Source organism: Marmota monax, unplaced genomic scaffold (assembly GCF_021218885.2).
Source record: "Marmota monax isolate L192 unplaced genomic scaffold, Marmota_monax_Labrador192_F-V1.1 WCK01_AAM20220418_F8-fsc00121, whole genome shotgun sequence".
Taxonomy (NCBI): Eukaryota; Metazoa; Chordata; class Mammalia; order Rodentia; family Sciuridae; genus Marmota; species Marmota monax.
Window position 1 is genome coordinate 753,194 of NW_026693351.1, and position 15,798 is coordinate 768,991.

General features: G+C 46.6%; 1 protein-coding gene across 3 annotated transcripts in view; it reads left to right on the forward strand.

The window, feature by feature from the left end:
* Window positions 1-6,072, forward strand: part of Tfcp2l1 (transcription factor CP2 like 1) — a 55,113-nt gene extending 49,041 nt beyond the window's left edge. For all 3 annotated transcript variants that reach the window (XM_046456858.2, XM_046456859.2, XM_058583260.1), the window contains 2 exons: window positions 3,641-3,692; window positions 4,958-6,072. In XM_046456858.2, the coding sequence (XP_046312814.1) occupies window positions 3,641-3,692; window positions 4,958-5,004 (99 nt within the window). In that variant the 3' untranslated portion in view covers window positions 5,005-6,072. The remainder of the gene's footprint in view (window positions 1-3,640; window positions 3,693-4,957) is intronic.
* The last annotated feature ends 9,726 nt before the right edge of the window (window positions 6,073-15,798 follow it).

Here is a 15,798-nt window from a genome sequence, read left to right on the forward strand (position 1 = left end):
AAGTAAAGGGAGAGAAAGAGGAGGCACTGGGTCCCAATATCCCCTTCAAGGACCCTCTCCCCCAATAACCTAACTTCCTCCCATTAGGCCCCACCTCTCAATAGAGCCACAGGCTTCAGATCAAATTTTCAACACATGGACCCTTTGGGGACATTCAAGATCCAAACTCTAGCAAGTGCTTACTGTACTGGGGCTACTGTTGTAAGGGCCCCATGTAGTGGCTCATTGAACCCTGGCAGCCTCCCTGTGAAGTGGGTGCTATCATCGAACTCCATAGATAGGAAACCGAGCACTCAGAGATAAATGGCACCAGGTGGCACAGGTGGAGCTATGGTGGGAGCCCAAGTAACAGCTGCAGAGTCTGAGCTGTGAGCCAGCAGTCTCCAGCCTCCTGAAAGAAGAGCTGCATCAGTGGGAGTCTGGGTGGGACCTTGAGCCCCTGGCTCAGCCCCCAGAAGACCCAAGCCAATTCCAGGGACTCTGAGCCCCTGTTTAGAGGATTATAGAGGAAACTAGGTACTGGAATAGTGATTGGGGAAAGGAGAGAAAATGTGGACTTGGAAATTGGACTGGTCCCTACTGCCTCCCAGTCGCTGAGCGACCTCGGGGGAATTTATGTGAACTCTTTAGCCTCAGTTTCTGCCTGTGTAGAATCACACTCACCAGCCAGGCTGTTGTGAGGATGGAACGAGAAAACAGGGTAGGACCAGGAGACACCAGATAAGCCGGGGACCTTCTGATTGACCCTGTTCATAGGCAATATAGAAAATGTCCTTAAATCATCTGGACAAAGTTGTCAGTAATGTCCTGTTCCTATTTTTTGTACCCATTTTATAGATAAGGAAAACAAAGCCCAGAGTTCCTGATCTGAGAGCTTTTTTGAGAATAGTCAGGAAGGTAGAAGTGCCCCGAGCAGTGGGCAGTTGTCCTGGCATGGAAGGTGCCTCACTCTGTATTTCAGAAGGCAAGAGTGTGAGGAGTCCTTGCAATTTCATGGGTCTCCGAGGAAGTTCTTCCCTGGCTCGCCCCATGCCCTTAAGACCAGGCAGTTAAGCAAGTGAAGCAGAGAACAGGACTCAAATGCCACCTTGGCTAAGTAGGTGATTCTTATTCCCCAAAGTCTCCTTGCTTCTTAACCCTGAATCAATTGGAAACCCCTGGTTCTTAATTGCCCAGAGCGCTGGAGGCGACCTGGTCAGCCGCGGCGCCGGCCCCCGGCCCCGGGGTGTAAGGGTGCTTAATTAAACAGGAGAGTTACTTATTAAGCCCATGTGGGCTCTGTTTAGGGCTTTGCATACCCAGGTGGCTGGCTTGCCAAGAGTCCTAGATGGAGCAGGCGGCAGTATAGAATAAATGTACTTCACGCACCATTAGACCCTGCAGGGAGGGGCAGGGGTCGGCAGGAGGATGGATTTGCAAGATTTGAGGCAATAATCCAGAGCAGGTGATAAAATGTGTATGCATTTTTTTTAAATTTAGAAAGGGGCTTTGCTATCTTGTTGGGGTGTGTGCGTTGTGTGCGTGTTTGTATATGTGTGTATATTAAGATTTAAATGTATATTGTGAGATACGGCACACATATGCAGAGAGTACATGAGACTTAATTGTGCTGCTTAATAAGTCCTCTTGTCTCTGTACTTAGGTTACTAGAAGATTACATTACAAGTGCCTTTGTGGCTCATTTCATGTCTACCCCTCACCTGCTAGTATGAGTTTTATATTAATCACTGCCTTGTTCCTCCTTAACGTATTATTTTTTTGCCAATTTTAAAACTGTATAAATGGAATAATAGTGTAGTCTTCTGTGACTCTTTTTTCGTTCTGCATTATATCCCTGAGATTCATGCAAGTTGAGGGGCATTGCTGGAGGTCATGGAGCTGCTGAGCAGCATATGTGATAGATCCCAGTTGGTTTGCTATTGGCTGATGTCAGGATTGGCCTTAATTTTGTGTTATTAGAGGCAGCTCGAGTATAAACATTCTTAATGCATGTTTTTGCGTACATACTTGGGAGTTCATCTAGGGAACATGCCTGGTAGGAGGACACTATGGTCATTTCCACTAGGTCACATGAATGGTTTTCTGAAGGTTTATACCCCTACCCATAGCAGATGCCATTGTTCTGCACGCGTGCACACACGCACACACACACACACTCACACGAGATTGAATCCTGGGATCTCTACCCCAGCCCTTTCATATTTGCATTTTTGAGACAGGGTCTCACTAAGTTGCCAGACTGGCCTCAGCCTTGCAGTCCTCCTGCCTCAGCCTCCCTCAGTCACTGAGATTACAGGTGTGGGCCACCGTGCCTGGCTCTGGTTGACATTTATAATCATCATAACAGCCCTGCTTTACAGATAGGGAACAGGAAGAGAGAAAGACTTGGCCAAGGTCACTGGGGAGCTAATCACAATAAGAACTCCAGAGAAATGTCTCTTGAGTCCTGGTTAGTTTCCTGCCATATCTGCAGACCCAGGGAATGGCAATCTCCCTTTATATTTTGTTCTTCTAGACCACTCATACATAGCTCCTACTCATTATCAAAAGTTTCTTTTCTTTTTAAAAGATTTTTACAGTCGTGGGCCACTAAAACAACAGGATGCCTTCTGAGAAACGCTTTGTTAGGCGATTTCATCATGATGTGAGCATCCTAGGTGGCTCAGTTGTGAGCATCCACACAAGCAAAGATGATGTTTGTCGATCACTGTACACAGGCTCTTGATGCAACAAAATAATGCAGTGAACACAAGCTGTCTGCAGCAGCTGCTGGCATAACAGCAGTCAGGTTTTTTTTTGTTTGTTTTTTTTTTTAAGAGAGAGAGAGAGAGAATCTTTTTGTAGATGGACACAACACATGCCTTTATTTTTATGTGGTGCTGAGAATCAAACCCGGGTCCCGCCCGTGCTAAGTGAGCACTCTACTGCTGAGCCACAATCCCAGCCCCAGCCCTAGGATTCTGTTTTACAGCAAATGTTTTTTTGATAAGTAAAAGTACAATAATAACAACAAAAAGTATTGTATAGTAAATACCTAAACCAGTAACGTAATCATTTATTATCACCATCCAGTATTATGTGCTGTATATAATTGCATAGTCTCTACTGATAGTGCAGTAGGTTGTTGACCCCAACATCACCACAAACACACGAGTAATTGTTTTGCCACTACATTGCTGTGGCACCACTTGGTCCTAGGAACTCAGGAATGTTTTGGCTCCATTATAATCTTATGACCCCAGCGCATCATGCATGTGGCCCACTGTTGATGGAAACATGGTTGTGCAGTGCATGGCTGTGTTTAGTTTTTTAATCTGTTGCCATTATACACATGCTCCTCCCTGTAGTGAGTATGTTGTAGAGATCGGAAGACCCAGTAACTCGGAGAAAGCAAAACAAGAGCAAAGAAATCAGACCCACAGCCCCTTATGAAATGGTCCTATCTTGTATGACAGAGTTCACGTTGATCTGTATCATGACCCTCTCAGTGATCGTCCCAACATCACCATGTGCCTGCGTTTGTGTAGACACAGCGGTGAAGTCATTTCTACATCGGTGAGTGGCTGGACTCCGTGTCACCCAGCCATTTTTTGGTATGTGCTCATCATCGAGGGAACATATTCTCTGTTTTGCCTTACAGATGGTGCAGAATTTTCAAGATGAATCTTGTTTTATCCTCAGCACATTAAAAGGTAAAGCCCCTCCCACCTTGTTTAGTTCAAGCCCATTGTCTGCATCTCTGGGGGGGGAGCACAGGGCAAGGGAGAGCTGGCTGGATGGGTGGGGCCTGTTGCACAGCACCCCTCCAGAGGGTGGCTACCTGCAGCGGCCTTCAGCAAGAAGCAACACAAACTTCTTTGGGAACAAGAAGCAATACGGACTTCTTCTTCTGACCCTGCAAGGTCAGAACTAGTGATATTGGCTTCCAAGTCACTTTTGAAGGGGAAATTGGGGGTCAGGCAAGTTGTTCTCCATGGAGTCAATGCTAAGTAGAAGCAAGATGTGTTTCAGTTTATTCATGATGAAGTCTGCAGGAAACCCAAGTATAGAATGTGGTGGTAGGCAGAATGGGTCTGGATCTGGAGGGGCAGCATGAGGATCCACCTGAGCCAGATGTCCTGAGAGGACATCAGCATGCCCACTGCCTGCTGAGAGAGAAAGCCTGTGTGCCAAGAGCATGCATTTATTCACAAAAGGCAGAGAAAGGTGTGCCGTGGCTTTCCTTAGGTCTGGGAGGGTAAGTGGATGGGCTATGTCAGAACAGAAGCCCTCTGGCTGGGTCATGGACCCTCATCTATGGTGACGCCACTTCCCTACTTGTTCTGTGGATCTAGCCTGTGTCAAAATATCTGAGATATCAACTTAAGGAAGAGTTTATTTGGCTCACAGTTTTGAATGCTCTAGTCCATGGCTGGCTGATCCTTTTGCTCTTGGGTCTGTGGGAGCACACGGTGGTGGTAGTGTGTGGCAGAGGAAGCCCCTCACCCATGTTATGTGGGAAGCAAAGAGAGAGGAGGGGGAGGGGCTAGGGCCCTATCAGCTCCTTCAAGGACACGCCCCCCACTGACGTAGCTCCTCTCCACTATTAGGTCCCACCACCTCGCAATAGTGTCATAGGCCCAAGCCTCCCACACATGGTCCTTTGGGGAACAGTTAAGGTGCAGAATGTAGCACAGCCAATGAGAGCCTGTGGGCTTTGGAACCATGAGCCTCCATGGACGTAGGTGCTTTTGTCCTCAGATCTAGGGCTAAGTTTGAAAGGCCCATTGCCAAAAAAAGAAACTCAACAAGATACATGCCAAGGCATGTGCTAAAATCCTTGCTTTATGTGACACTTGGCTTTCTGTGACCTTGTTTTGGTGGTCTCTACTGGTACCCTTGCCCTTCGGGACTCCCGGGTAATACAGCACTGACCCTTTCCTTACTGTGAAATATGCCTGGTGTTCCTCTCTTGCAGCCGAGAGCAATGATGGCTACCACATCATCCTGAAGTGTGGACTCTGAGCCAAAGTAGGACACTCACCTGCTCCCAGCCCCACGGACCCCCTGCGATGTTGAAATGGCACCACTGTCAGCTCCAGTCTCACCAGAAAATCTGAGGCTAGGAGGGACCCTGCCCAGTCTATGAAAGCTACAGACCACGAACTAGCAGAAACCAGTGGACACAAAACCTGGCATGCAGAGAGCCGGTGGCCCCTCACTTTCCTTTCCTCTTGGCCTCGAGCTTTTGAATGGTTCCTTGGGCTTTTTCTCAACCTTGATATTCTAAAAATGCAAGCCGGCGGGGGGCACCTTCTCTGAAAACCCAGGCCTCTTAGTTGGAGGCTCACTGAGGGTCTTGGTGCCACCTGTATGGATCCCTTATGGCCACTCTCCTGACCCCCAGAGAAAGCTCTTGCTACCTGTATGTTCTCCTCTCTCTGTCTACGTGTATGTTTCCTTTATCAGTCACCCCAGTGGCATCTGCCTTCCCTGTTCTTGGGTGAATTGTTGGGAGAGGGGTTATTCTCTGCCTTCTGCCTCTTTCACCTTCTTCTTGTTTCTAAGTGTTGCAGCAAAGCCCAGAGGGAGATGTGCTCATGTCTGTGTGGGTACAATAGTCCCCACAGTGTATGTGTACGGCCAGTCCTACAGATGCTAATGCCGAGGCCTGTCTGTGGTCTGGAGGTGGGCACGGTGGAATAGAATGACTCTTCCCAGGTAGATCTTTAGGAGTGGGAAGGAATGAGAACCCAATAATTCCTCTTTTTGCTACTTTGGTATAATTCTGTTTCCTAAGCAATCATGGGTAAGGAGGTCTAGGAAATTATCATTCTATTATATCATCAGAAGACCTTGATCATCAAAATACCAGGACCTATAGGATGCACTGGCAAAATCCCATTGAGAGAAGACCTTGTTTGACCAGTGCTCACTTTTTCATGTTTCATAAGGATGATGTATTTTCTGTGAGAGCCCCTTCATTTTTGTCCTTTTTCATTTGTAAGGGGGTATGTTTAGGAAAGCAACATTGGAATGGTTGGATCATCTTAAATACGGGAGGTTTGAATATCAGTAACTATGGTAGAGTCAGGATTTAGTCTTTGTCTTTCTTCTATGCTTGTGATCTATACTGACCCAGGGCTTCACCTCTGAGAATTTAGGCTCATCTTCCAAACCATGGTGAACCCTGTGCCTATCAGAGTAGCCTATTACAGCTTTTGAAATGGAAATTTTGTAGAATATTGGAAGTAATGGAAAAATTGAGTAATGGAAATTTTGTAGAATTTTGTGCTAGGTTCAAGGATTGTCAGAACCGGGCAGATGATGTTTTACAGATCAGGAAATTGAGACCCAGAAGGGCAAAGCCACTTGTGTGATATCACACAGTGATAGAGAAATGAGACACTTCTGTAGCTATACAGTAGCTATGCTATTCCTATAGAGTGAAAGGGGTTCCTGATTCGTTTTCTAGGGGAAAGAGAAGAGTGAATTAACAGAATTATTGAAATACCATTCACATACCATATAGTTTACCCATTTATAGTGATTCATAAAATTACAATCAGTTGTTTAGTATTTTATCACCCCCCAAAGAAATCCTATGGTCTTAGGCTATCACTGCTCCCCAACTTCCCCACACCAGAGAAACCATGACTGTCCTTTTCTATATAGATTGACCTATGCTGGATATTCTATACATATAGAATCATATAATATGATCTTTTGTGACTGGATTCTCTCACTTGCATAATTCTTTCTAGGGTCATTCATGTTGAGCACATATTAGTACTCTTTTTTTTTTTTTTTTTTGCAGGACTGGGGATCAAACCCTCGGCCTTATACCTACTAGACAAGTGCTCCACCGAGCTACACCCACCCCAGTCCATTACTTCCTTACTTTCTATTGCTGAATAATTTTCCAATGTATGTATATTACTGCATCCATCCGTTGATGGAAATTTGGAATGTTTTGGATTTTGGGCTAATATGAGTAATGCTGCTATGAACATATTTGTATAAGTTTTTATGTGGACATGCATTTCTTTTTTTTTTTTTTTTTTTTTTTTTTTTTTTTTTTAATTTTTTATTGTGGGTTGTTCAAAACATTACAAATTTCTTGACATATCATATTCCACACTTTGATTCTAGTGGGTTATGAACTCCCACCTTCACCCCATACACAGATTGCAGATTCACATCAGTTACACATCCATTGATTTACAAATTGCCATACTAGTGTCTGTTGTGCTCCGCTGCCTTTCCCATCATCCACCCTCCCCCCTCCCCACCTCTCCCCTCCCCTCCCCTCCTCTCTCTCTACCCCCTCCACTGTATAACCCTGAGGGTCTCCTTCCATTACCGTGCAATTTACCTTCTCTCTCCCTTTCCCTCCCACCTCTCATCCCTGTTAAATGTTAATCTTCTTCTCCTGTTCTTCGTCCCTACTCTGTTCTTAGTTACTTTCCTTATATCAAAGAAGACATTTGGCATTTGTTTTTTAGGGATTGGCTAGCTTCACTTAGCATAATCTGCTCTAATGCCATCCATTTCCCTGTAAATTCTATGATTTTGTCATTTTTTAATGCAGAGTAATACTCCATTGTGTATAAATGCCACATTTTTTTTATCCATTCGTCTATTGAAGGGCATCTAGGTTGGTTCCACAGTCTTGCTATTGTGAACTGTGCTGCTATGAACATCGATGTAGCAGTGTCCCTGTAGCATGCTCTTTTTAGGTCTTTAGGGAATAGACCAAGAAGGGGAATAGCTGGGTCAAATGGTGGCTCCATTCCCAGCTTTCCAAGAAATCTCCATACTGCTTTCCAAATTGGCTGCACCAATCTGCAGTCCCACCAGCAATGTACAAGTGTACCCTTTTCCCCACATCCTCGCCAGCACTTGTTGTTGTTTGACTTCCTAATGGCTGCCAATCTTACTGGAGTGAGATGGTATCTTAGGGTGGTTTTGATTTGCATTTCTCTGACAGCTAGAGATGTTGAGCATTTTTTCATGTACTTGTTGATTGACTGTATGTCCTCCTCTGTGAAGTGTCTGTTCAGGTCCTTGGCCCATTTGTTGATTGGGTTGTTTGTTCTCTTATTGTCTAATTTTGGACATGCATTTCTTGGGGGAAATTTACATAGGAGTAGAGTTGCTGGGTCATAATAGTAACCGTGTTAAATTTTTTGAGCAACTGCCAGGCAGCTGGACCATTTCACATTCCCACCTGCCATGTATGAGGGTTCCGGTTTCTCCATATTCTCACCAACACTTGCTATGATGTCTTTTTTATTATGATATCAGAGTAGGCATGAAGTGGTACCTCATCCTGGATTTGATTTCCATTTTCCTGATGGTTAATGATGTGGAGAATGTTTTCATGTGCTTATTGGTCATTTGTATATCTTCAGAAAAATGCCTATTTAGAGCCTTTGCCCATTATTAACTTAGGTTGTCTTTTTATTATCAGGTTGTATGAGTTATTGGTATATTCTAGATGCAGGTCCTTTATCAGATACAAGATTTATATTAAAAAAACTCTTCATCCTGTGGTTGTCTTCCTTTTCTTAGTTGTATCTTTTGAAGAACAAAAGTTTGTAAAATTTGGATGATATCCAAGTTATCTATTTTTTTTCTTTTGTTGCTTCTGCTTTTATGTCATCTCTCAGAAACCATCACCTAATCCAAGGGCAGGAGAAATTGATTGCCTATGTTTTCTTTTAAAAAATTTCATAGTTCTAGTTCTCCCAATGATCTCTGATCCATCTGGAGTTAATGTTTGTTCATGGTGTGAAGTAGGGATTCATCTCCATGCCTTTGCATGTAGTTATCAACTTCTCCCACCCTGGTGGTTTAAGAGGCTAATCTTTTCCATGGAATTGTCTTGGTGCCCTTGCTGATGGTCCCTGACTTTTACTTTCTTTATGGATCTTGATTCTGTCATTAGGAAGCTTACCTTTCCCCTCCTCAGTCTGTTTGGTTCCCAACCTTTACAGCTGCCTTCCTCCTGTTCTATTCTTGCCATCTCTCCCTACCTGTCTCCTAATACTGGGGTCATTCCACTCTGATATTCTGCCATCTTTGGTAGAACATATCCTGCCATGTTCCAATGGCACATCCCAGTCCTTTGGATGATCCTAGACCAATCATTTCCTTTTTGAAACATGAGGAAACTGAGTCACATGGAAGTAGAATAATTTGTCAAGGACATACTTCTCATTCGTGGAAGGACCAAGACTGGACCTTGTTTCATCTTCTGACTTTTAGCCCTTCAATGTGTCTGTGGTCGCCACACCTAAGTGATGCCACCACCCAGACCAAACGATGGCAGGCTAAATTTTAATTCTAATAAAATGTTGTAGGTTGATTTTTTTTTTTAACTTCAAAAGAGGTCCTAATAAAGGTCTGTTACCTGCAGTTTGCTGTTAGTAGAGGCTTCTATTTTCTGACATGCTCATTATCATCTGCTCTTCTTACCTTCTAACGAGTATGGTTAAATCTTGCCTCTTACAGTGGAGGAGAAAATGGTAGAGTACAAATGGTTACTTGGTACCAAAATCTCTCTCTCGCCTATTAATTCACCAGCTGATCCTTTCCTTGGGAGTCAGATAAGCTACCATAGAAGGTTTTGTTTATCATTTCATTAGAGTACAGAAAAACCGTTGTGCTTCTTGCCTCTGTCCAGTTGTCTTTCCTGTGGGCTCCAAGTCCAGACACTGGACCTGCAGGGCCTTCATCTCCTTCCAAGGCTTTCCCACCACCCCTGCCATGTGTCCTAGGTCATGTTTTCTTCTTGGTGGCTGTGGAGCTTTATGTCACTGTAACCTAAATACTTGATAAGAACAACTCAGAGGAGGAAAAGTTTATTTTGGGCTCACAATTTCAGAGGATCTGTCCATGGCCAGCCAGCTCCATTTCTCTGGGTCTGAGGTTGAGAACATCACAGTGAAGGAGAGCTGTCTGCTCATGGCAGCTGAGAAGCAGAGAGAGGTAATATGCACAAGGAGCCTGGAATGAGATATAATCCCCAAGGACACACCCAAAGTGACCTACTTCCTCCAGCCAAGCACAACCTGCCTAGAGTTACCACCCAGTGGGTATTCAAATGATTAATTCTTCAAATAGACTAATTCACTGATGATGTTACAGCTCTCATAATCTAAAAGTTTCATCTCTGAATATTCTAGCATCATGGCCCAACACAAGCTTTTTAGGTAACATCTCATATTCAAACTATAATAGAGAAAACAAAGGTACAAGCATGTACTCATCTCATGGTCCAGGCCACCATCTTGCACTGGAAGCCCCAGGCTGAGTTCTTTACCATTAGACCAGCCAGCATCTTTTTGCAAGGTTGTAATAAATCTTTCTCTGTTCACTAGTTTGCACCTGTACCATGACGACATGGAGGCTATTCAGTAGAGCCGCAATAGGATTTGCTAGGGGAAGGGGTGGTACACATTTGGAAAAGGCTGGATGGGGTGGCCGAGTTCCAAGTCCTGCCTGGGATCCTAAGCAAAGGTCAGTCATTGCCCTAGTGACCTCTTGCCCAGGCAGCCTCAGGCCCCTTAAACAGAGCTATGAACCTAGAGAAGGATTTTCCGGGAACCGGCTGGAGCTCAGCAGTGTGTCACAAGTTTCAAGTCCAGGGTTGCTCCGGGGGGCTGTCCTGAGCAACCACGGTTCTGAAAATCATTAACAAGTTGATGAGATGAATGGAAAAAGACTCCTTTGCTGTTGTCAGTAGAACAGAGGAGAAAGGCCCAAGCAAGACTCTGAGAAGGTCCAAGGGAATGAGAGGGGGCGGAGCGAGGCGAGGTGAGAGGGTCCAGTGTTGAATGTTGAACTCAGATGCAGGAGGAGGGTCAGGGCAGCAGTCCTGGGTCCAAACCTGAGCTTGGCATGAGTGTCTGCCTCTCTGAGTATCTGTCCGTCCTTTAGAATACAGGCTGGGTACTCCACGAGTGTTGTTCATTGTTAGAGAACTTGACCCTGGGCTCCATCCCCAGAAGTCTGCAGCCACATGAATCTGAGGGGTGCCAGCTTTTTTCTCACTGTCCATTTATCAAAATCCTACAATGGGCCAGGCTGAGGCAGGAGGAGCCCAGGCTGAAGGCCAGACTCTGTCTCAAAATAAAAAAGGGCTTGGGGATACGGCTCTGTGGTCAAATGTTCCTGGGTTCAACCCCCAGCAGCAAACACAAAAACAGAAACATAATAGACAGGTGACCTTGTGCATGCTTGTCCTGGGTGAGCACGGTGCCCCCCAGGGCTCCGGTGGCATGCACCCTAACATGAGTTGAATCTTCCCTGTTGTGTCTTTAGAAATCAACTCTAACTCCCACCTACTGGCATGCTTACCAGGGCTCCTGGATGCTCCCCGCCAGCTCCACCATGAGCACATGTCTGGCTGGGTATGCTCAGGGGTCCCTGAGGGAGCTGTGGGGCTGGCTGCTGTCCCGAGCACAGACCCAGGTTGCACACGCTGGGATCTTGCTAGTCACATTGGCCAGTAGGAAACGTTTGTACCTCCCCTCTGATTGGCACTCTTCTCTTCTCATTGCTCCTTGGGGCCAGGGCAGCAGGGCCTGAGGTCCCAGGAGGTGCTAGTCAGCCTGATCCTGGCCTCCTTCCTGGGGCCCTCCCAGGTTTACCAGGAGAGCTCCTGAGGCCCCCACTGACTTCTGGACCCCTCTGCAAAGACCCCTGCTGGCTGTCCTCTCTCCCCCACCTCTGTGATAACAGTTAACAGATCCTAGGATGGGGCCATCAGCTGCTCCCTCTCCAGAGGACCACAGTGTGAACAGGTCCCTGTGTCCTTCACCTTGAGAAGGGCCAGGTGGGCTGCAGAGAGAACAGGGAACCCTGTATCATGGGACCCTGTGGCTCAGTGTCACCATTACCAGTATCTGCCCACCCTACCATCAGGGCGGGCAAATGGGGGCAAACCCGGCTCTTTGTTTTTGCCATTGATTTGATGATCAGGAAGTTTGTCTTTGAACCCAGTTAAGGGAAATGCTAACCTCATTTTATCCCCCCCTTCTGACCCTCCCCCCAAAATCTATTCTTCTCATTAGTAGTCTTTGATTACCCAAAAAATGTGCTCAATTACTATATCTTTAATTACACCAGTTAAAAACTGATAGAGGTCCCGGGGCATCCCTCAGTGGTGAGAGCTCTTGACAGAAGGTGTGAGGTCCTGGCTCAACTCAAGCGTGGAAAAAATCAATTGTGGAAATTTGTTTTCTCCTGTGCCAATGGAATATCAGTTTTTCCTCTTGTCCCTTAAAACCTATGACATTTATGCTAGCCCTATACAGAAAATGTTTGTTAGCCATTGAGCTAGACTTAAATTTCATTCTCTGAGATTATTTATAGTTAAAGGATTATTTTAAATAAATTATTTTGCTTAGAAGCAGGAGGTGCAGTCTCTGAGTCCCCCTGGCCTGTTGTGGGGCCCACTTCCTGTGCGGCCAGGAAGCCCTCCTTGGAAGGGTCTGGTCCCCTGGCTAGCTCCTGTGCTCACCTGTCCATGGAAATAACAGACAGGCCTCGGCTTCCCCTTTCCCACCTGCTCCCCAGTTCCTGGAGACCTACTTGGCCTTTGGCCTGGATCCCCTGGCCACAGTCCTGGGGCTTGATTCCAGAAAAGGGCTTTTGTGCTGATCTTCATGGACTGCTGAGTTTCGAAGGGTGGTGGTCTCTGAGCTGGTCACTTCTGTTCCGGGAGGGGTCAGCCTCGAACTAGTGCCTGGAGTTTCAAGGACTGCTTAGCTTCTCTGGGGTCCGCAAATCCTTTCCCACATGTCTTGCTGCTCTTCCTGCTTGGTTTGGCCTTGGTAGGTGACCATGAGGGCCTTGCCTAGGCCTGGGTTTCTAGGCTGTCCTTGGAGGTTGAGGAGCCTTGGCACGGAGTGGTGTGGCCCATCTTGCAGCGGGGCTGTCCCTGTCTCCCACGGCTTGTCCTTCCTTGTGGACCCCTCAGGTGCAGACAGCCCTGAGCAACTGGGCCTCCATTACTACTACTTAGGTAGTAGCAGCCTCCACTGGCTGGCTAGCAAGTTACTGTTTATCTGTAATGTTCTTGTATTTAATGTGGTTTCTTTGTTAATATGTATCTTGCCCACCTTCTTCCAGATTGGGTGATTCTTTTCTAAAGGTGGTGGGTGTCTATTGGGGTGGTTCAGATGGGTGGGTGTGAGTGGTTATAGAGGAGGCCACTGAAATCCAGGCTGTCATGCCGCCATGTTGTTTTTGTACCTGAAATAAAGCATATTTTGCACTTGTTACTGTACCGAAGTGCAGGAGAGAAATCTGAATGTGGGGTCTGTACTTGGGTCAGAAGGCAAATAAAACTCATTTGTAAGAAACCTTTGTGGCTCAGCCTCCAGTTCTTTTGCTTATTGAATTGGGGTTAAATATGAAAGTTGCGATCATAGCCCGGGCACGGTGGCACATGCCTGTCATCCAGTGACTCGGGAGGCTGAAGCAGGAGGATCACAAATTCAAAGCCAGCCTCAGCAAAAGTGAGGTGCTAAGCAACTCAGTAAGACCCTGTCTCTAAAAAAAATACAAAATAGGGCTGGGGATGTAGCTCAGTGGTCGAGTGCCCCTGAGTTCAATCCCCAGTATAAAAAAAAAAGAAAAGAGAGTTGCCATTTTAACCTTTTTTTGAGTACAGCTCAGTGGCGTGAAGTCATTCGCATTGTGCAATCCTTGCCATTCACTGCCAAAGCTCTTTGTCCTGGCAAAACTGAAACTCTGCACCCATCAAACAATGACTCTTGATTCCCCTCCCCAGCTCCTGGCAACCACCATCGATTTCTGTCTGGATGAATTTGATGACTCTAGGTAGCTCATTTAAATGGAATTATACAATATTTGTCTTTTGGTGTCTGGCCCAAGATGCAACACATGTCAAAATCCCCTCCCATTTTAAGTCTGAATAATAGTCCATTGTGTAACTAGACCCCATTTTATTCTTCTATCAGTGAATATTTGGGGGTGCTTCTACCTTTTTTTCAATCCTCCAATTGCCCCTGGACCTGGGCACTTAACCACCGAGCCACACCCCCAGCCCAGCTCTTTTTAATATTTTATTTAGAGACAGGGCTTTACTGAGTTGCTTAGGGCCTTGCTAAGTTGCTGAGGCTGGCTTTGAACTTGCGTTCCTCCTGCCTCAGCCTCCCAGCCAGCTGCTTGGATGACAGGTGTGTCCCATCATGCTCGGCCTGCTTCCACCTTTTAGGGATTGTGGATGACGCTGCCTGCAGTGTACATGGCTGGGTGGATATCTCTCCAAGACCCTCCTTCCTCCAGGCGCAGTGGTGCATGCCTATAATTCCAGTGACTTGGGAGGCTGAGCAAGGAGGATCTCAAGTTGGAAGCCAGCCTCAGCAAACTAGAGAGTCTGTCTCAAAATTTTAAGAAGGGCTGGAGATGAGGTACATAGTAAAGTGCCCCAGCTTCAATTCCCAGTACCAAAAAAAGAAAGACCCTACTTTTAATTATTTTGTTTGTAACTTGGAAGTGGTCTTGCTGGATCATAGGTAGTTCTATTTTTCATATTTTAAGGAACCATCCTGTGGTTTTCCTCAGCAGCTACCTCATTGTATGTCCCCACCAACAGTGCTCCCGGGTTCCGAGGACTTCATGTCTTCTCCAACACTTGTTATTCTCTTCTTGTTCTGTGTGTGTGTGTTTGGCGTGCTGAGGATGAACTGGGGAATCTGGGCATTGCCCAGGCTAGGTAAGTGCTCGATCACAGAGCCCCACGCCAGCCCGTCCTAGAAGGTCACCTTAACTGGAAAGTCATGGATCTTTGAAGCATGATCAACAGGTAGGCAGGATTGAACACTTCTGCTGATTCTGCTGCCACCCCAACCCCTTGCCACCTCCTGCTGGGGCCAGGGCTTCAGCCACCCACCACCCCATCAATCAGCCTTCCTAGACCATTTTGTGTGCTCCCTACTATGCTCAGAAACCTCCCTCCCCAGAACACTCCTTTGCCCAGCTTGTTGCCCCTTCTCCAGTCCCCACTGCTTCATTCCAATCACATATGCCCTGAGTCTCATGGCTGGCGACCCCACCAACACACCCACACAGCACTTTGGTCTTTACCTCTCCTCTCGACTTGCCTGCATGTTCCCATGGGAGGAGCAGAGACTGCACAGGCCGGGAGGCTTCAGTTAAAATCTTGGATCCCCTGTACCCCCATGACCCTCAGTCTTATCTGTGCAGTGGGAATGCCACGTGCCTTGCACATTTGGGGTGCTGAAGTGAGCACAGGCCAGCACGCGAGGAGGCAGGGGCCCTGGGGTCGGAAGCAGCTGGTGTTTCCCAGAATCCCAGCGCAGGGATTGGAGCTGATCCCTAGTGGCACTGTGGACTGTGGGTGTGGCCGGAGATGGGGTCAGATAACCTAGAGATCCTCAAGAGTTCTCAGGGTTGCGGCACACACCCACATTTTAGGAGTTTCGTGAAACAATACTTGGACTCTTTTCTTTAGAAATGCAGGTCCCGGCCTGCCAAGGTGACTCCTTGCCCTCTGTGGGATCTGCCCTGCTTTGACTACACCTCGAAGACTGCGTAGGTGTGCACACGTGCGTGTGTGCAGGAGTGCGCAGGTGGATGGTGCCCCCAGCCCCCTGATTTGTGCTATAGGTACAGTAGGGATAGCATTGGCCATCCTGGGTTTGAGAAGGAACCTGTTGGCTGTCATAGTCCCTTCAGCTTGCTAGAACAAAAATACCACAAACTGGGTGACAGAAACCACAAGAATTTATTTCTCACAGTTGTGGAGGTTGAGAAGTTCAA